Here is a 25,149-nt window from a genome sequence, read left to right on the forward strand (position 1 = left end):
CCCTGAGTGGATCGGGGTGGACCTGGGTGTCACCCCGGAGAAGGCTGTAAGGATATGCAGATGAGCTGCAAGTCCTCCACAGCACCTGAAAGGCAGCCGGTGGTAGAGGTGGGTACCTCGCAGCTGAGGAAAGGCTTACCAGGGGTTAGGCCGAAGCCAGCATTCCTCCCCCTGAGGGTCGCCTGGATCCTATATACGGCATCCAAATTTGGGTGCCAAAATTTGATCTGCGTGCAAATTAATAAACCAACATGTCGTTAACTAGCAATAAACTGATATTAACAATCCATTATTGCAGTTAATTGGTATGAATTAGATTTTGCCCACACATTTTCCTGCATGCTATTCTAGAACCCCACAGGCCTAAATCCTCTAGTGTACAAACTCAAAAGGGGGCATTTTCCTGCATGCTATTCTAGAACCCCACACGCCTAAATCCAGGGGGCATTTTCCTGCATGCTATTCTAGAACCCCACACGCCTAAATCCCCTAGTGTACAAACTCAAAAGGGGGCATTTTCCTGCATGCTATTCTAGAACCCCACACGCCTAAATCCCCTAGTGTACAAACTCAAAAGGGGGCATGGTAGGACCATTCCAAAACTTTGTGCGTGGTGTTATAGAATACCACCATTCCTGCACCCAAATGCCAAGAACTGGGCACCAGTATTTACGCCAGGTTTCAGCTAGAGTAAATACCGTAACCCAAAGCTGGGTGCAGGAATGGGCTCTAAGCGCTATTCTAAAGAAAGTGTTCAACTTGGAGCACACTGCGCCAGTTTTTTTTTCCATGACTCAAATTTGGATACTATTTACTGAATGGAGTTAACATGGGACCATTTACCTCCTCCTAAATAGGAGGCATTTCCATGTTAACCGGGTGCAGATACTGTGCATTAATGGGAATGTTAACACAAGAGGCAGTGGAAAATATTAGGAATACCCCCAATAAGTGTTGTGTTTACCAAGCTGCAGTAAAAAGGGCCCCATGCAATTGAAACGTGGTGAAAACGTACGTGCCTAAATTAGACGTGTATCTCCCTTTATTCTATAATAACGTGCGTAAATGCTAGGAACGCTCCCGTTCTGCTCATGACCTTCTCATTTCTGCACCCCATTTTTTTTTACTCTTGTGTAAAATTTAGGCGTTTATGTGCATAAATTCCAATTAAATCTAATTAGTGCCAATAATTGGTTTTAATAGCCAATTATCAGCGCTAATTAGATTATTCAAGTAAATTGTGCGTGCAAACTGGGCACAAGTCCATATTTGCACGCACAATTTTTAGCAACTTATAGTATTGGCGGGTAATGCTATTCATTCACATTTTATACAAGTGAAAACTCTGAATTTGGGTTACATATCTTTATGAATAAAACACCCTTATCTGGCAGAGCCCTGATTTCCCCTAATTGATGTTTTAAGATATACATATTATCTGTAGCACCTCCTTTGGCTTAAAGGAAGACTTCAGTTAATAAATGTTCAAAGCATGCTGGGGCACATAAGTTGCATCAATAAAAAAAACACCACTTTCATTTTGGTGGAATTCCCCTTCTCCTCTGGGAGTGCAGGTGTTGGCAAGCATGTCACAAGGGAACTGCCTGTAAGTCATAAGAACATAAGAGTTGCCAAACTGAGACAGACCGAAGGTTCATCAAGCCCAGTATCAGTGGCGTACCAAGGGGGGGGGGGGGGCGGTGGGTGCGGTCCGCCCCGGGTGCACGCCGCGTGTCTGTCGGCAACGCTTGTTCCCTGCTCCCTCTGCCCTGGAACAGGTTACTTCCTGTTCCGGGGCAGAGGGAGCAGGGAATGAGCGAAGCCAACAGGCACGCGGCACCCCCCCCCCCCCAGCAGGTAAAAATACACCCGGGGGGTCCTTTCGCCGGGGGTGGGGGGGTCGCGCTGCACCCGGGGGCGTGTCCTTTTGCCAGGGGGAGGTGTTGCGCTGCACCCGGGGGGGGGGGGAGCGCTTTGGCGATCCGCCCCGGGTGTCAGCCACCCTAGGAACGCCACTGCCCAGTATCCTGTTTCCAACAGTGGTCAATTCAGGTCACATGTATCTGGCAAGATCTCAAAACAGTAAAATAGATTTTATGCTGCTTATCCTAGAAATAAGCAGTGGATTTTCTCCAAGTCCATCTTAATAATGGCTTATGGACTTTTCTTTTAGGAAGTTATTCAAAGCTTTTTTTAAAACCCTGCTACACTAACTGCTTTTACCACATTCTCTGGCAACAAATTCCAGAGTTTAATCATATGTTGCGTGAAGAAATATTTTCTCTGATTTGTTTTAAATTTACTACTTAACAGCTTCATTGCATGCCCCCTAGTCCTAGTATTTTTGGAAAAAGTAAACAAGTGATTCACGTCCACCCATTCCATTCCACTCATTACTTTATAGTCTGACCTTAGAGTGGTCTATGCAATATATTTGCCGGGTTCAGTAAATAGTGCCCAAATATGGGTATTGAAAATGGGCATGAGCAGTTTCACCTGCTGAAACCAAGTGTAGATCCTGCTGCGCAAGCTGGACGTATATCCATGGAATTCTATAATACTGCATACAATTTTCCAGAATGCCCCGACCCAGCCATGCTCCTCCCATGGGAACGCACCTTTGCAGTTGCACACAGTGCTATCCTATAACTGGGCACGCAAGTGTATTTCTGTGCCGATCTGCCATTTTGGCCCTCTTTCAGCGCCTTGCATCCATTAAAACGTGTCTCTGCACCAAATATTGGAAGCGGAATTTAGGCATCATTTATACAATTCACTCCTTAATATCTTTTGTGGTACCATAAACAACGTGAATCCACCACATCATAAAAGTAATGTCAAGTCCAACATCATTCCAAACACATCTGCATTCCGGGAGGTGCATGAAACATGTGGCTGATACCTTAAATATTCAACTAGTCTTTTATTCTTGTTGTTGCTTTGTATTTGTTTGCTTTGTAACTGAAGCAAATATCATAAGAAGATAACCACCAGGGTGGAGAAACAAATGACCACTACGAAATTCACGCAGCCAATGGGAACAGTAGGATTGAAGGATGAGTCTTCCAACACTGGACACTTGTATACTGATTTGTTCTCAAAAGCAAATATATACAGTGTGTACTTTTGAAAGGTTATACAGTTGGGGGCCAGTTTTCAACAGATTACTTTTAATGTGGCCACTTTAAAGCTAACTTTTAAAGAGACACTACCTGGGCCGACTCTTTGAAAGTTAGCTAGTACAGACTACACCTATAGAAAAGCCATTTTAGACCTGCTTTTTGTGCAGGTGGCAGAGCAGGTATAGAAAATAGAGCCTGTTCATGTGAAAATCAGATGTTTGTGTGTTTGCCTCCCCCAGGGGCGTAGCCAGACTTCAGCGGGATGGGGGTCCAGAGCCCGAGGTGAGGGGGCACATTTTGCCCCCCCCCCCCCGCCGCCAACCTGCCGTCGCCTACCTTTGCTGGCGGGGGACCCCCAACCCCTGCCAGCCGAGGTCCTCTTCTTCTCGCAAAAGGCTTCCTTCTGTTTCTGCAGGACGTCAGAAACAGAAGGAAACCTTTTGCGAGAAGAAGAGGACCTCGGCTGGCGGAGGGTGGGGTCCCCCGTCAGCAAAGGCAGATGACGGCGGGTCGGGTGGGTTGTCGGCGGGGGGGGGGTCCAGGGCCAAATCTACGGGGGCCCAGGCCCCCCAGGCACTGGCCTCCCCCAATCTAAAAACCTCCTGCCCACCAATAACATCTTTTTTTTCAAGCCGCTTAAAAGTAAACAAGCCACAGAAACGGGCACATATTTTCAGTCAGGCCCATTTACCCGGGGGATACTTCCCCAGGTAAATGGCTTTGGATAATGCCCTCATTATGGCTAATACCATTTTCTTTTGCACTGTGCTAAGTTAGACACTGCGCCAACCACGAGAAATGATTCCACAGTGTAGCTCGGTGTCAGAAGTTGGACTTCACGGTGCCAGAATGTTGTAAATGAATGAAGTATTGCGCACTTACTGCCAGGATGGCAATGAGAATGCCAACCGCGCAGAGCACGGCATCGGTGATGGTCTCTCCCGATTTGGATGGATACTTGATACTCTCGTCACTGCAGTAAAATCCCCGATGGTATGGCTTGATCATGCTAGTTTCGATAATCAGGAAGGGCAGGCCAGCTAGCGAAAGAACAGAAGACACAGAAAAACACAAAGAAAATCAATAACATGAAAAAACACAAATAAACTGCAGTACACACCCACTAAGACACTGCAAACTCATTAATCTGGGGTTATTTATAGCTGATGCAAATTCCCCCCCCCCCCCCCCCCACCTAAAAACCAATATACAAGTGCAATATAAAAAAAACAGCATGGTGCTAATTTTTCATCTCCCTTATTTTAAGTGCAGTATATGAGAAAACGTCATCTCGTTGTGCTGGAAGGAAATGCACAGAAATAACTTCCGAGTCTGTTTGCAGAGTTATCAACTGAGACCTGCATAATGCAGAGAGGTCATCTACAGAAATGAATGCCAGCAGCACCCCCACTGGAAGAAACACCGGAATGGAGATGGTGCTTTGCTTTAAGTGGTACTGGATGGCAAGAAAGCTCATCTCCGTGGGCCTGATGGGACCCAAGTTCAGCACTGCTGCGGGAATACACACTGTGCAAACAACGACTATGTTACTACAATGCTAACCATGCACACGAATAGACTTTTTGTTCACTGAAGCAATGACTGCAATCACCACCGTCTATGCTATCACTATCCTGCATCCAGAAGATCAGTTGAATGGGAAGTCCTCAGAGAATGATGCCAAATTGCCAGCCACAAGCCAAAGCACCAAGCATCCAATATCAGTCCATTCCCAGTGGTCAGGGCCGCCGAGAGACTAGGCCGGGCCTGGGGCAATGCCGCCCTGCCTCCTCCACCACCCCCGCCACTGCCGCCTCCGTCGCTCCCCCCGCCGCTGCAGTCCGCGGTCTCACCTACCTGCCTGCCTCCACGGCTCCGGGCCCCCTTCATTCAAAGTGGCAGTCGCAGATCACGTCTCTTCTGGCCGTCCCTCCCTGTGTCCCGCCCTCGTCTGATGTAACTTCCGGTTTCCGCGAGGGCGGGACACAGGGAGGGAAGGCCAGAAGAGACGCAATCTTCGACTGCCGCTTTGAATGAAGGGGGCCTGGAGCCGAGGAGGCAGGCAGGTGAGACCAGGGACTGCAGCGCCGGCGGCCTGACCCTGGCGCCGGGCCCCACCCGGGGAACTTTTGCACCCCCCTGCCCCCCCCCCCTCTCGGTGGCCCTGCCAGTGGTATTTAGCACAGATCTTTTCATGTCAAAAAATGCCTTCCAGGCAGGAGCTATGCTTCAAAACCACCTGTCTAGGTGCAGGGCCCTTTTTACCACAGCTTGGTAAAAGGACCCCTCAGGTTCCTACTTTCCTTTACAGAATACTAGTGTAAAAGTGAAAATGAATGCCTAGAAGTTAGGCCTGAGCAATTATACCTGCCACAGAGCTGACATAAGTGTCTGCATCAAACTTCCAGAGAAACATGCCAACTTATAGCATGTCTCTATATTACATGTTTGTCAGTCTAGGGTTACCATATGTCCTCTGCTAAGAAGACATGTCCTCCTTTTGGAACTTCTTCAGATATGCCCTACAAGCTTTTTAAGTTTTAAGAAAAATGTCCTCTTTTTCTTGTATGTGCCTATGACCCACACTAATCCTTCACAGGGACAACTGTGTGGCCATTTTATAATACGGATGTTCTTCTCCAGCCACACAAATGTCCATGTCTCTTGTTTTGCCCTGTTCATAGTATGGACATTTCAGTTTGTAAACTAGAGGGTCATGCTGGATGTAGGCAGCACTTGGGCGTCCATCTCTCAGTATTTTAAAACGGCCATTTGTCAGCAGATCCTGTTCTAAAATACATGAGAAATGGGCATTCATATCTGACGTGCAGACTAGGACATCCATATTCTCAGTTGGCCATCCTTTCTAAAATGCCACTTCACATGTATAAAAATAGAAGAACCGGGTATTTAAAAGGAGCTCACTTGGAGACAAACATCAGTTTAAACATTCCCGGATCATTATGTCAATTTGCATGTTTGCACATTTAGAAAAACAGGGGGCCCTTTTACTAAGCTGCAACGTGCGTCAATTTGCAGTTACCGCTTGGCCCTTGCAGTAATTTCAGTTCTGACGTGCGTCCGCTACGCGCGCTGGAATATCATTTTTATTTTCTGGCCCATGGCAGAAACCAAGCGGTAATCGTCATTCTACGTGCATAAATGATTACCGCACGGTTAACGCGCGAGACCTTACCACTAAGTCAATGGCTGGCGGTAAGGTCTCAGACCCAAAATGGACGCGTACCAATTTTAATTTTGCTGCACGTCCGTTTTCGGCAAAAATTAAAAAAAGAAAACATCTTTTTTTATTGGCACACTGAAAAATGGATCTGCCCGCACCCAAAACACGCGCCTACACTAGCGCAGCCCATTTTTCAGCGCATCTTAGTAAAAGGACCCCACCGTGAATAAAATGAACCGAAACTCAGATGAAAATCACATTAATCAGGTATCCAAAAAGAAAAACACGATGGAATAAACCAGGCACCGACTGGGAGAAACATTAAATATCAGAAAGTAAACATAATGGATGTAAATGTAGAAACAGAGGCACATGCTGTCACCTGTACAGAGACATTTTGGATCTGGGACCTACACAGTAAAATACAGCACTTTTCTGTGTGTTAGAAGACTAGCTAGACATTGAAGGAAAAGAGAGTTTTCAGCAGCAGGACAGCAAATCTAGGCCACAGTGCAAGGCAGCAGAATGCCGGAATAAACTTTGTCTCCTCGTGAATTAGTCACATTTGCAAGTACTGCCAGATTCTGAAGCCACAACAAGCAGGGACTGGAGCCTCTGATGAAATCTCTAATGCGATAAAATCCCAGAGCAAAATAAAAAACAATAACAAAAGAAAAACCCTGCATAGGATAGGCAACGTAATTTCCCAGGAAGAGAAAGCTTTGCAAAAACCCATGAACACTTTCTACACAAAGTCTATTGACAGAGATCTTTTATAGGAAATCTGAGCTGCGTTACCGATGACATGTATTGCTACAGGCCCGACAGGACATTACAACTCAGAATGTATGACCCTACAACCTTAGCAGCCTAGTGGGTTAGTGCAGTGGACTTTGATCCTGGGGAACTGAGTTCGATTCCCACTGCAGCTCCTTGTGACTCTGGGCAAGTCACTTAACCCTCCACTGCCCCGGGTGCAAATAAGTATCTGAATATATGTAAACCGCTTTGAATGTAGTTGCAAAAACCTCAGAAAGGCGGTATATCAAGTCCCATTTCCCTTTCCCCTTTACCACTCCCTTTCCTGTTTTTATTGTCCATGGCCTCTTAACGTGAGGAGGGATCTAGCCAAAAGTGAATGGTCTACAATTTGGCAAGTAAGATTTAGGGACTGGTTTACAATACTAAAACCATGCTAATCAGTTAAGGCAATTCTATAACTGGTACTCGCATTACATACCACCTGCAAGGAAAATGTACAGATTACCAGCACTTTTATGGGTAAGTATACACTTACACACCTTCGTTGTGTTTGTGTCAATTTGATGGACTGCGAGGGCTTTGTTCATCTGTGTTTACATTGCCTAAGTATACACTTACACATGCAAGTGGCAGCAAAGTGACTAAGGGATGCATGACTAACATGGGCTAGCTTTAAGACATGTGATTTTACTGGTAACCCCAGTTATTAGTAACTAGGTCTCATTCCATAAAATTGGGTTTGTGCTAAAATAGCATGAGTTAGTGTTAAAATAACCCACCTTAATGGGAGCTCATCATGTTGATAACTTCACCCCTTAGTGTGAAGAGTTTCAGTTTCTGGTAACCACAGCTGACATTGTGATGTCATAATGCCATATTCCATCAATGGCTAAGAGCCAACTTCATCAGTGATGTCACAATGGCTTGATTACCCTATACTTGGCTCACTTGTATTACATACACCAGTGATTTGATTTCTAAAGACATTTCTCTTTTCTTTAATTAAAGGGGGAAGTTATCAATAAGGCCAACTGTTAAGACGTGTTATTTTACTGTTAACCCCAGTTATTAGTAACTAGGGTTCATTAAGTAAAATGAGACCTGTGGTTGAATAGCACGAGTTAGAGGTAAAATAACACGTGTTACCAGAAGCAAATGTTAGCAACTACGCCCCTCCCCCCCCCCCCAAGTGCTATTCTGTAAGGGCACATGCAAGTGGCATAGGGCCAGATTCAGTAAATTTAGCCCAAAGTTAGGCACTGAGAAAAATCGACGCTCAGTGATATTCTATAAAGGGTGATCCAAGCTAAGCGCTCTTTATTGAATCGCGTGTAACGCTGATTCCTGCACCCAACTTAGGGCGTGAGGACTTACACCAGATGAAACCTGGTGTAAATCCTGACATGCAAGTTGAGAGCAGGAATCACAGTGCACAATTTTTCTGAATGCCCATGACCATGCCCCCCTTTTGAGTTGCCCGCTATGGGATTTGGGCACTCTGTGTTGTAGGATATCTAATTGATGCCAATTAATGTCAATAATTGTTAGCATCCAATTATTGCTGTTAATGGCTCAGTAGCCCATTACATTGCACACGCATCTCAGGGTCATGCCCAAATTTTGGTACACCAACTTGGGTGACTTTGTAGATTACTGGGCAAAGCATGGCAAGGAACACACAGCCTTCCAATCCAATCAATGTGACATAATTCAGTGGCGATCACGGTATTACTGATTTGCTATAAGGTCTGTGACAGGACATCTAGAATTAATTTTTGTTATCAGCACCCTTGTGGTGCCAGTCTTAACATACTGGGACAATGCAAGCTTTTCTCCAAATTCATGACTCCTTAGGCAGGTGCTGGGTGCCGAAACATGGGACTGTTTCGGGTCTGTTTGCATACTAGCTGATATCATCAATAAAATTTCTTCAGCATCATTATAAGTCTTATTGATTAGACTGGAAGGCTGTTTGTGCATTCCCTTCTTTTTCTGCTGGGACTTTACAAGTAGGACTATTTTTCCTTTTTTTGTGTGTGTATTCAAAGGATGGCAGGGGCATGGTTGGTACTGCCACTTATGTACGCAATTTATTGAGTACTGCAAGTTACATGCACCCTTGCCATATTTAGGTGACTAAATTATGACAGGTCTATAGCCAGTGTAACTGTGGGCACCCAATGTAAGGTGAACCAATGCTGATACCGAACAAGTACGCCAACTGTTAGCATGTTGTTTTAGCAGTTAGCATGAGCTAATTCACCTAGTAAGTGCTTTTGGTGTTAGTGGGTGGGAACTAGACGTGGCATGGGCAAAGAATGGGCATTGATAGCATACCGAGGTTGACGCAGGATCACTTAGCACCTCCTCAATAGGAGGCACTAAGTATCCACACTACCTGCAGGCAGTGTAAACATGTGGTAATGAACATTTCAGCATGGTAAGTGCAGAGGATGTGCTGGGCGCACCCTCAATAATTAACGCACAGCCCTTGCACTTAACACACATTAAATTTTTGCTTTTAAAGAACATAAAGGGCCAGATTCTATATATGGTGCCTAAAAAATTGATGCGGGAAACATTTCCGCCTACGCATATTCTATAAGCGGCGCCTAGATTTAGGCGCAGTATGTAGAACATGCTTAGTTGATATCCCAGTGCCTAAAACTACGCATGTCCATTGACACCAATGAAAATGTGGCGTAAATCCCTGTACGCTCATTGGGCCATATTCTATAACTACGTATTTTGGAATGCCCATGAAACGCCCATTTCCCTTCCCATAGCCAAGCCCCCTTTAAACTGCACGCATTAGAATTTAGGAGCAGTTCATTACAGAATCTGCTTAGCGAGTTGTGTGCGTAAATTCTAATTATTGCCAATTAGTGCTCATTATTGCTTGTTAAGTGCTGACATCAATGCTGATTAGCTTGTTAAGCCAATTAAGTTACACGACTTGTTATAGAATACACCTGGATTTTGGCATAGATCTCTAGGAACGCTGCTACGTAGAATCGGTAGAAAGTGAGGAATCCTAGCGCACTTTAGTAATAGGATCCCTTAGTGTTGTACAACAGCTACATCGATTTGTATTGTTTAAAGAAAACTATATAAGGCCCTACGTAGATGTTTGATGGCATAGGAGTTAAATGAATTGATGTTATACAGGGTAGGCTTTAGTTTTCTTTAACTTAAATAGTAAGCTTGTCCAGTCCTTTCATTAAGGCTGTCCTTTCCATACCCCTAACTAAAATGTAAATAAGGAAAACATGCCTTTCATGTAATATCCCTTTCAAGTGATCTGAAGGTAGGAAACCCACTAATCTATCATCCTAAACATTCCAGTCGCTAGATTTCTATCCAACTCCATAGCTGTTCTTATTTAGTCCTGGTATCTGCCACCTGCATAAACAATGAAGAGCCAGGATTCAGTAACAGAACACTAGCAGTGAAAGACTAAAAGTTTGAAGTAAAAAGAAAAAAAAAAACATAAAAAGAAAAAAAAAGAGTAACCTTCTACTTAAAGTTCCCCGATTGTATTTATTTCCTTTTTCACATATTTTCATTACCTGACAATTTTTTTTAAGTATGCCAGAAGCAAACAGTATGGTTATACAATTCCTTTGATGAAGTGGAAATGAATGTTCAGGGTTATAGTTTCTGCAAAAAATACGCCGCACCATTGGGTTCCGAAACAATATGGGCCCATGAGTATCTCACTTGGAAGATAGACGGGAGAAGAAAAAAACATTCTGCAGAAAACAGAAACAGCGAAATGTGGAGGTGGCCAGAGGTATAACGATGTCACTGAGCCACACTCCCATTACTCCTTTTATTCTTGACCCAACATGACCGTGTTTCAGCAAGGGTCTGCATCAGGCATCCTTGCTTTACAAAAGTAGACCACGAACGAGTGAGTTGGTGAAGATTTTCTGCCTCAATGCCATTTTAAATGGTGTAGCAGTATTTTCTTGGATCAACCGATTATATGAGAGGATAAGGTTTGTGAATGTATTGGGCCTGATATTCAGATTGTGAGAATTTGCCGGCTGCCTCCTCTGGTCGGCGCGCCGCTCGGATATTCAATGCCGGGCCATTTCCGGTGACCGGCATTGAATATCTGGCTTATTTTTGGCCGGTTTAAACTTAACCAGCCAAGTCAATATTCAGCACTGGCCAGTTAAGTTTAAATTGGCCAAAGATAGACCTATTTTGGCAGCCCAATTTGGCCTCCAAACTTAGGGTCCTTTTTACTAAGCCGCGTAGGCACCCACTCGCGCCCAATGCACATCAATTCTGAGTTACCGCCTGGCTACCATGTGGCCCATGTGGTCATTTCATTTTTTACGCGCGTCCACTACACGCGCCGGAAAATATATTTTATTTTCTGTCGCACAGCGAAAATCAGATGGTAACTCTGACTAGACACACGTAGGAGATTACCGCATGGTTAACGCAAGAGACCTTACCGCTAAGTCAATGGCTGGCAGTAAGGTCTCAGACCCATAATGGACACGCGCCAATTTTTATTTTGCCGCATGTCCATTTTTTGCAGGTGCATTGAAAAATGGATCTGCGCGAGTCCAATACACACGTCTACACCAGCGCAGGCCCTTTTTCAGTGCACCTCAGTAAAAGGACCCCTTATAGCTAGTGGATGTGCTGAATATTCGTGCATAGCTAGCTATATTGTGCAATATCGCTGGTTAGCTGCTTAGCGCTGACTACGAATATTCACAGCTAGCCAGTTAAGTATTATTTAACCAGCTAGGAGCCATTCCTAGACGGTTAAATAGAACTGAATATCGGGAGGCTACTTTATACATTTATCCCTTATTCACTAAACAGCAAAATCTCGATATTAACGTTTGGGGACATTCCCTACACTTTGCTGTGCAGTTAAAGCAGAGAAACGTTTGGTAACACAATGCAGTTGGCCACACCACTTAAGGTGGTATTATCTGCCGCTTTCACTAGGGATATGCATTTTTTTTAGTGTCCATTCAGGGGTCCTTTTACTAAGGTGTCCTGAAAAATGGGCTGCGCTAGAGTAAGCATGTGTTTCAGGCGCACGCAGATCCATTTTTCAGCACACCTGTAGAAAAGGCCTTTTTTAATTTTAAAATTTTTGCCAAAAATGGACATGCGGCAAAATCAAAATTGGCACGCCTTCATTTTGGGTCTGAGACCTTACCGCCACCCATTCACTTAGCGATAAGGTCTCATGTGTTAACCGGGCGATAATCGTCCATGCACATATAATGACATTACCGCCTGGTTTCCGCCGCATGCTGGAAAATAAAAATGATTTTCCAGCGCACGTAGCGGACGCGCATAAAAACCAAAATTTGACACATGTTGGGCGCGCATAGGCACCTACGCAGCTTAGTAAAAGGGCCCCTCAGTTTTTAGTGCACCTTACAAACTTAAGTGTGCACTAAATTGATTTAGTAACCCTTTTACTAAAGTGCAGTCAAGTTTTTGCACTTACACTGCAAATTCAATGCAGTAAACACAAATGGCTCACATAAAATACATGCGCATAAATGCTTTTAAAGGACCACGACCTGCTGAAACACGGCCCATGTCGAGTTTTTAAAAAGTAGTTAGGTGCCTGTATTTTATGTGAACTGATTGTGAATAAAGAATTCATTTTCAAATAAATTCTTGGCTGCGCACTGGTTTTCTGGTCACCTCCACTATTCCTTTGCGCTCAACATGGCCCCACAAGCATTTCTGTTCTACTGAGCTGCAGGTTTGGATTTCTACACCTGTCCCTCACATTTTTTAGACTGGGCAGGGAAAATAACCATTCCACATTCATCGTCAATGAGAATTCAGTGAGGCCCGAGCTATCGTTAATCTCCAATTCCAATGCTTCAGACAGACTAGCCGGGTTGCCATGTGCTTCTACTCCAGCGACACACTGGGTACGCTGTTCTTTTAAAATTAAATTTGGAGAGTGCCCAGCTTCCCCCTTTCAGATCTCTGATAACAATGCAGTGGCCCCGCTATCAAGCAATGTGTGAAATCAATGCTAAAACCAGGCGAAGAAAGCTGAAGAGAAAAGCTGAGCTTTTTTTTTGCTTTGCTGTGGCAAATCTCCACAAAGACAGCAGTGTTCTCTCTCTCGTTTCTCAAGGGCCCAGTGCCAAGAAACATTAGCCCTTTTCACCATGGCATTGCCCTGCAAGCGCACTGGTATGTTTGTCTGAAATTGTAGGTTTTCCATAGCCATTATTTCCCCTGGGTAACAGCTCTCCTGGTCCAATTCAACGTGAAAAGCACAGCAAAAGAGGCTCCGAGACTGAAAGAGCAGTCAGAGGGAGCTCAATCTTAAGCAATTCCACAGACATTACAGATGGCACAAATAATGCATTCACTATTAACACTTCAAGACATGACAGGAAAGGGAAGGTTTTCGACACACTCCACTCACAAAACCAAAAGCACACTATATACTACATTAATAATACGCAGATTGAGTACTTGCAAATTAAAACACAAATAATTAAGAAACAGAACCCATCACTAAGTTGATAACAGTAAATGTCAGTGCTCTTGGCTTGTCTTTTTTTCGTTCAGTTCGGTCTCTGGGAAGAAAACCCCAGACAAGATTGTAGACGATTATTAACTCAGACTCATATTCATGAAGGCCAGATGCAAACCTCAGCAGTCAGCACATATCTCCAGTGCAGAGGGGGATTGACACACTGGAAACAGCCAGCTCAGGCTGCAAAGTTTTACAAACCCCACAACACGGCCGGAAAGCGACTGCTGAAAACGTCTATTTTGGTGTCATTTCTCTAATCCAACACCGTTTTCCAGCCAAGAAGTGAAATTAAGAAGGTGAAACAGGATACTGGGCTAGATGGATCACTGGTCTGACAAAGTATGGCTACGCTCATGTTCTTATATACAGAAAGGGAATAAGGCCCGAGTAAACCGGTTCGTGTTCGCTAATCTTTTCTACAGACAAGGCGCATAGCGAAATATTGATACCAAACTGCCAGATGCATGGAACCATTTTTTTTTTGCATGTTTATAATGGGTGTCTGCAGGCTTACTGGGGGCTTAATTATTAAGAAATCTAGTCCCTTTCAAATCCTGTCTGAAGGAATGGGTTTGCTGCATTTGAGTACGGTTACTATAGGAAACATGGAGTGTCGAGTAAACTTCAAAAGCCTCACAAAACGGAGTTGGCGTCTGTCAGCGGTTCATTAGCAACCCTGCCTTCCTGTGTGTGGTTTCTAATCACATTCAAACCTCTAACTAAATCCAGGTCTTTGGAGGAGAGGGGAGAGCCAATTAACAGTTAAGAATGATTCAGAGCGGCTGCAGTTCACCACGAAACCATTCCCTAGCCATCCTATCAATTTCCATCAATCTTAAAAGGCAAACATGGTCAATTTTAATCTGGAAGAGGGACGAGGAGGGTTATTTTTTTTTTAGGATTTAACAGAGGAAGACATATACAAGCAGGGACCAAGGGACCTTTTTACTGAAGGGTGTTTTATGGTAGTCTGCCTGTATTTGTGTGTCAAACTGTGCCTTACTGTATTTTTCAGATTTTGTTTTTCACTTAAGGGGTGCGGCATGGGCAGAAAGGGGGCATGGACGTGTTAGCCGGCTAACATGATATACCTACCGTGTGCTAACTGGCTAATGCAGAATTAACACAGGACCACTTGCGGTAATTTCATTTTTGACGCATGTCCACTATGCGCGCCAGAAAATATTTTTATTTTCTAGCGTGCGGGAGGTAATCGGCATTTTATTCACGTAGACCATTACCGCCTGGTTACCGTGTGAGACCTTACTGCTAAGGTCAATGGCTGGTAGTAAGGAATCAGGCCCAAAATGGACGCACAGCAATTTTAATTTTGCTGCACGTCCATTTTCAGCAAAAAAATTTTTTTAAGGCATTTTTTACAGGTGCACTGAAAAATGATTCTGCGTGCGCCCAAAACATGCGTCTACACTACCGCAGGCCATTTTTCAGTGCGCCAGGTGACATTTCCTAATCCCTCCAATGGAGAACTGTTCCATAGGAGCACTTTCTGTAAATCCCAATGTCAATATTTTTGGACACAGATATGCATTCCCCTTTTGAAATAGAGAATCTACATTTTTTTTAGACCTACCCTAGTCCTGCCCAAAACAGGTCCAGACCACAGCCCCTTACCATGTGCACAGTTTAGAGTTATATATATATAGCGTGCACTTAACCGTTGTGACACAATAAAGCTTGACATCTGATAAGCATATGTACAGTACTATTTATTATACGAACAGTATACAGCCTCCGTTAACTGACGTTAGGCTTACTTGAAGTAATCAGTCATAGTCCTCTGTACACTCTTGTGTCTGTGAGTTCCACAGACTACGTCTGCCAGACGGTAAAAACTGCCATAGAACTGACATCCAGTGGCCTCCAGATAGGCCCGCACGGTGTTGAGACTCTCCAGCACTCTTGCAAAAGTGACAGGAGGTTGTTGAATTTCGTCAGCATGTGCTTCGCTGCTTATTTCATCATCTGTTTCATCATCAGCTGTTGCCTGCGTGTAGGCGCATATCTGGACATCAGTGCTGTCGTCAGCAGTTTGTAGATCGTAATCAACAGCTACGTAGTGATGAAACTCCTCTTCAGTAACACCGGCTGGGATGTCAATAGCCTGTTCATCTGACGCGTTTGCAACAGCTGCATCTGTTTCGTCCCTCTCCACATCCCTAACAAAGCTTGCCCGCTTGTAGCAGTTCACAATGGTTGCCTGTGTAACATGATTCCAGGCTTCTTTTCTGCATATGTAGGGAATCCAACAGTGATAGATTACGAGCCAGTTCAACAGCACGTTTATCCTTGCCAGTCTGGTCAACCATAGTGCTCATCAGACGACGTAGCACAAGAGCCTGATAATGTTGTTTGAAATTGGCTATTATGCCCGGATCCATAGGTTGGATCAGAGAGGTAGTGTTTGGTGGCAGGAAGACAGCCTGACATCATCACTGTGTGCAGCACAATTATCACAAAGCAACAAAATCTGACGCTTTTGTGCCCGCATTCTAGTGTCTATCTTCTTTAGCTACTGCTTCCAAATTTCCCTAGTCATCCATGAATTTGCATTAGCCTCATATGACACAGGAAGTCGCTTAACATTCTTGAAGCAACGGGGCTGTTTGCTCTTTCCAATGACGAGTGGTTCCAACGTCTCACTCCCATCCATATTGCAGCAAAGGAGGATCGTCAGTCGGTCCTTTGACGTTTTACCTCCTGTAGTATCGGCTTGTTTAAATGCAAGTGTTCCATCAGGAATTGCTCGCCAGTAGAGTCCATTTTCGTCAGCACTGAAAATGTCACGAGGTGCAAACTCGTTCAAGATGGTAGGAAGAACTGAAACAATCCAATTTTCAGCACCCAAGTCATCAGCGGCTTGTTTTTCACCATGCTGTTTCTTGAATTTTATGTTGTTCCTCTCCTTCCATCTTTCCGACCATCCAACAGTGGCTTTGAATTCAGTTAGTCCAAGACTTTCAGCTAGCTGATTAGCTTTCTCCATAAGCAGTGGACCACTGACAGGAAAACTGTCTGCTCCTGACTTGAGAAAACCACCGAAGAACAGCAATGCAGGTTGTCTTAGTCTAACCTTGCAGGTCATTACTATGCAAATTCTATACCGCGGCTTGTGCTGGGCACTGGGTGAACACCAAAAGCCGCAGTACAGCCCGAAAAATAATATTTTATCACCCTGGAGCATCAGGCCACCAAGCAGCGGCTCGATAATCCTGGCCATGGCTTCCAAGGGCGCCTGCCCCCAGATCATCACTCTCCCCTTTGATCAAGCCCCCCCCCCTCCCTGGATCCCATCCCCTTCAATCAAGCCCTCCTCAAAAGACCCCCTACAATTCCAACCCCAAGCTCAAGACCCTCTTTCAAATCCAACCCCTGTGGCCCTGCAGTTACACCACTGGTTAAGAGCACAATAGTACTTAATGTAGTTTAGTAAAACAGCCCCTAAGTTTTGTACCTGAGGCAAGGAAGGGTGACGTGACTTGCTCAAAGTGATGAGTTAGCGGGGGAAAACAGTCTTTGAACCTTGTCTTCCCAGATTATCAGCCCACTGCTCTGACCACTAAGTTATTGCTCCACCATAAAGTCAATGTTCCATGTGCTAAAGCCTCCAGGAACGGGGACAGTCAGGAGCTGGCAAGGTGAAAAGTTTCTCATCATGCCAGCCTGCCTCAGTAAGAGCCACTTAATTTTGAGCAATGCTGTTTTAAGCTTTAAAAGTTCCGTCCTCATTGGGACTGCCTCTCAGACTATTTATAGCTCAGGCCAATTAAAGTTTGAGCAACAGGGCTACAGTAGTTGCACCCCTCATATAGATTACATGCTATTTTATAGAGCAAAGATTTGAAGATTTGACAGTCAATTTCTCCACTGTAAGAGCTAACAACTTTGAAACCACATTTACTTTAGTAAGAAAAGTGCTCTTTAACTGGTAAGCTATCAGTCAAGATAAGCGTACTGACACTTGCATCACACATTGCTTTCCCCATCTCTGCTCGGGCTGCAATCTGTGAAAAAGCTGGGAGGTATAAATCCCCTGGCAGTTGCACAAAGAGAATTGGAAATGCTACTCCATATCTACATACAGATTAATGTCCTTCCAGACAAGTGTTTTCAGTAGGCTGAAACATGAAAAGAGTTTTGACCCGAGTCGGGTCACCAAACATAGTGAATCCGGTCTCGTTCCACTGCATGCATGAAGATGTTGTTCCGATTGCCCAATGAAAAGTAAGACTACGTCTACACACATGAATGTATTTATATATATATATATATATATATATATATATATATATATATATATATATATATATAACGTAACAGAGAGAGGGAACAAAATCGGCATAATCGAAAGCCGATTTTGGGCGCCTCAACTGCTTTCCGTCACGGAGACGACCAAAGTTCACGGGGGCGTGTCGGCACCGTACTGAAGGCGGGACTGGGGCGTGATTAAGAGATGGGCATCTTTGGCCGATAACAAAAAAAAGAAGGGCGTCCCTGACGAGCACTTGGCCCACTTTACTTGGTCCATTTTTCTTGCGACCAAGCCTCAAAAAGGTGCCCGAACTGATCAGGGATGACCTCCCCTTACTCCCCCAGTGGTCACCAACCCCCACACACCCTTAAAAAAAATTTTTTTTTTTTTTTTGCCAGCCTCAAATGTCATACCCAGCTCCCTGACAGCAGTATGCAGGTCCCTGGTGCAGTGCACTTCAGCCAGGCTGACCCAGCCCCCCCCCCCACCTGTTACACTTGTGGTAAATGTGAGCCCTCCAAAACCCACCTGAAACCCACTGTACCCACATGTAGGTGCCCTCTTCACCCCTTAGGGCTATGGTAGTGGTGTACAGTTGTGGGCAGTGGGTTTTGGGACGGTTTGGGGGGCTCAGCACCCAAGGTAAGGGAGCAACGCACCTGGGAGCAATTTGTGAAGTCCACTGCAGTGCCCCCTAGGGTGCCCGGTTGGTGTCCTGGCATGTGAGGGGGACCAGTGCACTATGAATTCTGTCTCCTCCGATGACCAAAGGGCTTGGATTTGGTTGTTTTTGAGATGGGCATCCTCGGTTTCCATTATGGCTGAAAACCGGGGACGACCATCTCTAAGGTCGACCATCTCAACATTTAGGTCGACCATCTCTAAGGTCGACCTAAATGTTGAGATTTGGGTGTCCCCGACCTTATTATCGAACGAAATATGGACGCCCATCTTATTTCGACAATAGCGGTTTCCCCGCCCTTTCACAGGGCCGTCCTGCGGGGACGCCCTCAGGAAAACTTGGGCGCCCCATTCGATTATGCCCCTCCACGTCTCAAATATTCAAAAGAGAAGTTACACAGCGAACATAAAACAGTTTGGTTCAGGTTATTCACTATAGTCAATTATTCAGGAACCTCCGATTTTTCCCTTGAAATCAGAAAGTCCATGAGCTGCTTTGACTCAAGAAATAATAAAGCATTAGCATCAAAAGCAACAAAGCAACAACAAGGAAATTTCACTATAAATGTCCCTGGCAGAGCCAGAACCTACGGCTTCAAAGATAAAAGGTTTTTTTCTTCTAGCTTGGATCATACGAGACAAATCAGGAAATAGTTGAATAACAGAGCCAAAAAACAGTTTGTTCATATGTCTGAAGTACTGTTTTGAAATCAAATTGCAATCAAGTTCCAGCACAAAGGTAACCACCAGAGTAGATTGACTGGTGACTAAGGGGTATGTTTACTAAGGTGCGTTAGCGTTTCTAACTTGCCTTTAAAGTTAAGGCGCGTTAAACGCTAATGTGCCTATACATTTCTATGGGCAAGTTAGTGTTTAACGCGCGTAAACCATTTATGTGCGATAAAAAGCTAACGCGTCTATAGCACACCTTAGTAAACATAGGTGTAAGTATAAAGATGACTCAAGGAATTCCGTTAAGTTCATATCAGCTTGTTGAATTCCAGGTTGAGTGTTTCCGTGCCCAGATTTCTGCCCAGTAGGCGTAGTTAGGTATACAGCTCTTGAAATAGGGGAAAGATTATCTGCAGGCAAGCCTAAAACTTCTGTCATATAATGTTTAACTAGTTCCACTGCTGACCACATAGGCGATGTGGGAAAATGTAAAAATCTTAAGTTGTTCTTCCTTTCTTGATTGTCCAAAAACTCCAAATCGACGTTGTACCAGAGTATTCTCTTTTACCATAGCTGTATCACAGCTTTTTAAAACCGACACCTGGTCTTGTCTGGCAGAAAACAATTTTTGTGTCTAAGCCTGAGACACAGATTGAGAAGAAAAATCATCATTATATTTTGAAAATTGAGATGAAGGTACCTGTAGGGAACTATTAACTTCCTGAACAGCTTCCCATATTGAAATAATGATTGCTGCTGGTTGAACTATCCCACGAGGCTCTCCAGAAGGCACCAATACCCCAGGTACACCAAGGGAGGGTGAAACACCCCCTTGGACTTCTTCGTCCACCAGCTCACCAGAAGCAAATGCCGTGGGGTGAGAAAACCCTTCAGCAGCTACAGGGGAGACAAGTTCAATCGCTCTCCACTGTGCCGAATCTCCTCCTGCAGGAACACTTCTGGGTCTCAGGGGGGTAGCAGCCGTAAAACGGGTCTCAACAAGGCCCATTCCAAACTACACTCTGCCAGTTCAGCAGAGCCATCCCAAGTTCCCAACGTTGTGTCAACAGTACAAAGGCCGCAATCTTCCAGTCTCGTCTGGAACAATCGGGTTGTGGAAACCTGCACCGAAGTGTAAGTGTGGGTATAAAATATAATACAAATACTAATCCCAATCCTCTCAAAGCAACAATACATTAATCTCCAACTGCAGATCCCATGCATTAATCTATAATTCCCTCCTGTTATTTATAAAATGGGTTTTGCCAGCGAATGCCACTGTACATGTATATATCTAGTTACCCTAATGACCAGTGTTGTTCAAAGTACTAGGTCAAAGTACTTACGTAAAAGTAAAAATAAATATATATTTTAATACTTAAGTAAAAGTAAAACTACAAAGAAAAAACATTAAAACATTTACTTAAGTAAAAGTAAAGAAGTTATTGCCTAATATTATACTTTTTGAGTAAAAAGTAAAAGTACCACAACTACAATGAATGTAAGTATTTTTAACGTTTTTATTCCGACAACTTTATGCTCTGCTAATCAATCCACTTTGCTTTTAGTAAAACTAATTTTTGAAAATGATTGTTCAACAACTGCACTAACAGGAAGTGGAGTCTTTAGTCTGATAAAAAGTTCTTTCAAATCAGGTCAGGCTGCAATATTACTGACGCCTTCTGTCTTGGTCTGCAGGTATAGATCAAGGGAATCTCTGTCTTCTGTATAGCAAAGAGTAATTTATTATCATTATTGTCATTATCATTTGTATTAGAGGTGGAGGAGTGGCCTAGTGGTTAGGGTGGTGGACTTTGGTCCTGAGGAACTGAGTTCGATTCCCGGCACAGGCAGCTCCTTGTGACTCTGGGACTCTGGCCAAGTCACTTAACCCTCCATTGCCCCATGTAAGCCACATTGAGCCTGCCATGAGTGGGAAAGCGCAGGGTACAAATGTAACAAACATAAACATTAGAAGTAGTGCTGTCTAATTCATCACTTGCATCTTTACCTTTGTCTTCATTATCATCATCATGCTATCCAATTGCAAAGAAAGCTTTCACAAAGTTGGAATCATCGCCTGTTGTTGTCCTAACAATTTTTCATGTGATGGCAAACTCTGACTGCCCAATTTTAGACTGTGGGAGATAACTGAGCTGAACCTGGATTTTCAATACTGACATTCAGCACTGGTCAATTAAAGTCAGACCAGCCAAAGTTATTCCACCTATTATGGCAGCCAAATATGGCCACCAAACTTGACCGATTTGACTTTTAAAATTGTTGGATAGCCAGTTATAGCGCACGATAGAACCGGCTATCTTTAAGCTGCTAACCGGCAATATTTAGAGTCGGATATCCGCTTAAGTGCCGTTTTAACGGCCATATCCTTCTGAATATCTTTGAGAATTGATGCAAGAACGTCAAATGTGTGAGAACCCTTCAGTCTTAAGGCCAGACAAGCAGACTTCATCTCTAAAGACTCTTTACATTGGGGTGACTGTCCACTGGGTTGATAATTTTTCCGTGGGATGACCAGGAGTCTGTTGTAGTAGAGGCATATCTGTTCACCAAGAATTACAACCAGCTTCAGCTTCATCTCAGCTTCAAAGTGACCCAACTCATCATTGTTTTCTTTGGCTCAAGACCACTAAGCAGTTCAACTAACATAAGCAACTCCACTGTTCTTATAAGCTGTATTCACTGAACAGTAAAATTTAAGATGAGATGATCCACTGTTTGCGTGACGAGGTTTGCAATAGTAAAACCGTGTTCCTGGATTTGCCATTGCATTTGTTTTACTGAGGAATCATCATTTACATCTTGCTTCCACTTTTATTATTTTTACTTTTAACTGCAAGCATCAGATGGTAAAAATTGACAAAATTATTACTTCAGTAAAAGTAATAAATGTTATCCTGTACTTCTTTACAAGTAAAAGTAACAAATCTTTCACTTAAATATATTAACTAGTTATATTTAGGGGGGGTCTTTTGCTAAGGTACACTGGCAATTTTAGCATGCACTAAAGATAAGCGCACACTAAACGCTAGAGACGCCAATGTATCCTATGGGCGTCTTTAGCGCGCGCCTATTTTTAGCGCGCACTAAAACTGCCAGCGCACCTAAGTAAAAAAAACCCTTATAGAGTTACTATAACGACAGACCTCCAGATAGAAAACAAATCTGATGAGATCTCATGCCTTTACAATAATAAAGCCATGATTCAGCATGCAATAATTATAAAAGGCAAAGGAATATAATATGCTTGATCAGAAAATAATTGACTAAAGAAGACATTTATTATTACATTTGTACCCCGCGCTTTCCCACTCAAAGCAGGTTCAATGCGGCTTACATAATAATATGGATTACAGAGTATTGATAGAGAAAATATAAGTTAACTATAGCAGACTAATAAAAGAGATAGGTAGGTAGAGATGGGCAAGGGTGAAGGGAGTAGGAGAGGTGTGAGCAAGGGGTAGGTGATCACTGGAGGGGGGGTAGAGAGGCGGGAGGGGGATGAGACACGGGATAAGAATAGGGAAATTTGGTGGGGGATGTAGTCTGGGTCCTCTTCGTAGTCTCCTGGATATGTGTTGGGTAGATGGGTTCATAGGATTAGTTTGGGTCATTTGGGTAGGCCTGCTTGAACAGATGGGTTTTTAGCGATTTTCGGAAGGGTAGATAGTGGCTGATAAGCATTGATGTCAATATTTCATAAGAGCAATATGTATTTGCTAGCTCATTAATATTTATGTTCATATAAACATCCATTTCAGCCTGTATTTTAGAACAGACTTTAAGTCAGAAGCTCTTGTTCTAAAATACTAGCGGAACTTGAGGCATCAGGTACTGCAGATCATCTTTGAAGTAAAGCAAAAACTGAGGACTGACCATCCTGCCACCTCTCAATCTCATCCTCTTTATAACCTGCATCCATGCAAACCGCTGCTACCTTTTTTCCCTTACTGTGTTAATGAGCAAATGTTTTCACTAAACACTACTTCCTTAAAGCACAGCTGATCGGTTTTTGGTTTGGAAACAAAGAATAAATCCCACTACACAGGATGTCGTAAAGGCAGCTTTGTCTTCTTGTGGGAGGTCATTTTGCAAACTGGCATATTTAATGACTTATTAGCTAGAAATCACTAGAGTAATGTCCTCAGTTTGAGGAACAGGAAAGCAAATCCGAGCAGTTGGGATTTCCCATTACCAGTGATGAGAATGTAAGAGGAGGTAATCTCTGAATATCACATTACATTGCTCACAACTCAAAGATTCCAGTCAATCTAATAATATCCACTTCACTGTGATGAGGTTGGGGAGGGGGGGGGGGTGTCGTTTAAGATGTTGTTAAACAACTAATTCAAGGATCAAGGAAAAGATGCTTTCTTACAACGGGAACTTTCCTTATCATCAAAAACTACTGCTCAGGAAAATGTTATGGAAACCGGCAGTTTCAAACAGGAAACTCCATCATAGCACTTCCTGCCCCACCTTATTTTCCTGCAGGCCTCTCGGTCTGGAGTATTCCTCTACAAATTTATGATTAAAATGCATGTCTCAACAGCGCTCTGCAGTGTCACTTATCAGCCTTCATAGCATATCAATCTAAAGATCTTATACAGACTTAGAGTGGAGGAGTGGCCTAGTGGTGAGAGTGGTGGACTTTGGTCCAGCGGAACTGAGTTCGATTCCCACTTCAGGCACAGGCAGCTCCTTGTGAGTCTGGGCAAGTCACTTAACCCTCCCATTGCTCCATGTAAGCCGCATTGAGCCTGCCATGAGTGGGAAAGCGCGGGGTACAGATGTAACAAAAAAAAAAAAATACTGATTTTTTTTCTAATAATAGCTCACTTTCAAAAAAAAAAAAAAAAAACTGTAAATTTAATCTTAGAGCCAAATTTAGATTCCGCACCCCCCAGAATTTGCAGTAACCAGCATTGCTCTCCTTCACCCTCCGCCCCCTGCGATGACCAGATCTCTCTTACCTCTTGTCATGGTTATGGCGCTTGGCCGGTGTAGGGCCTTGAGCATGAGCAGGCTCTGCACCGGTCCAGTGCCATAACCGTGAGAAAAGGTAACAAGACAGATCTGGTCATTGCAGGGGGTGGAGGAGGAAAATGATGGTCCTCACAGGTGGAAGGGTGGAGGAGAGAAGCTCACCCTAGTCTCTCGAAAACTCATTGTTTCTAATAGTAGCCCAGGCACTTATTAAAAACAATACCATACCCAGCAAATTCACGGAAGGGTCAGTCCTTTTGGTCTAAGAATTCACAGAACATTCTGGAAGAACCTCACTTTAGAAAATATTAGTTATTAATAAATGGTTTATTATTGTGTAACAGTGAGCCAAGGGGGTTGATTTTATAACTGAGCACAAGCATAAATAATAAGCACTTTTTCCCTGGGCAGGTACCAATGAATTTTCAAGTCTGGGCTTATATTTGCATCTGCTTTCTGCCATACAATAATTTTGTGTGTTATTTTACACACACATACAAGTATACTCAGAAGTATATGCATAAATACAAACTCTTCTCGTGACCTGCTTCCCCATAACGCTTCCACTCACTTGCAGTAAAGTTATGTATGTGTCAGATGCACAAACCTTAAGCCTCACTTTATGGAGAGGATGAGCTTTTCAAATTGTCCCCATACTGTGCTATATTTTCCAAAGTCCAACACAGAGCATCTGAATGTTTATACAACTTAAGATTCCAGATGTTTGGTTTGAAAGAAAGCACGCACAATTCGGTCTCCAGTGCAAGATACATAACTTTAGATTCTCTTCAATATCTTAAAAAGACATCTGTCTTTGTGGTTGAATTTCACTTCGTCTCACAGTCTAGTTAGACAAAGTGATTTCTGTTAGGGGACATGAGTTTATCTGAAATGACAT

General features: G+C 43.6%; 1 protein-coding gene across 1 annotated transcript in view; it reads right to left on the reverse strand.

The window, feature by feature from the left end:
- PLPP3 (phospholipid phosphatase 3) overlaps positions 1-25,149 on the reverse strand; it is a 124,302-nt gene that overhangs the window by 47,705 nt on the left and 51,448 nt on the right. The window contains exon 2 of the mRNA XM_030206267.1: positions 4,005-4,162. Within this exon, the coding sequence (XP_030062127.1) occupies positions 4,005-4,162 (158 nt within the window). The remainder of the gene's footprint in view (positions 1-4,004; positions 4,163-25,149) is intronic.

Source organism: Microcaecilia unicolor, chromosome 6 (genome assembly GCF_901765095.1).
Source record: "Microcaecilia unicolor chromosome 6, aMicUni1.1, whole genome shotgun sequence".
In the NCBI taxonomy this organism is placed as follows: Eukaryota; Metazoa; Chordata; class Amphibia; order Gymnophiona; family Siphonopidae; genus Microcaecilia; species Microcaecilia unicolor.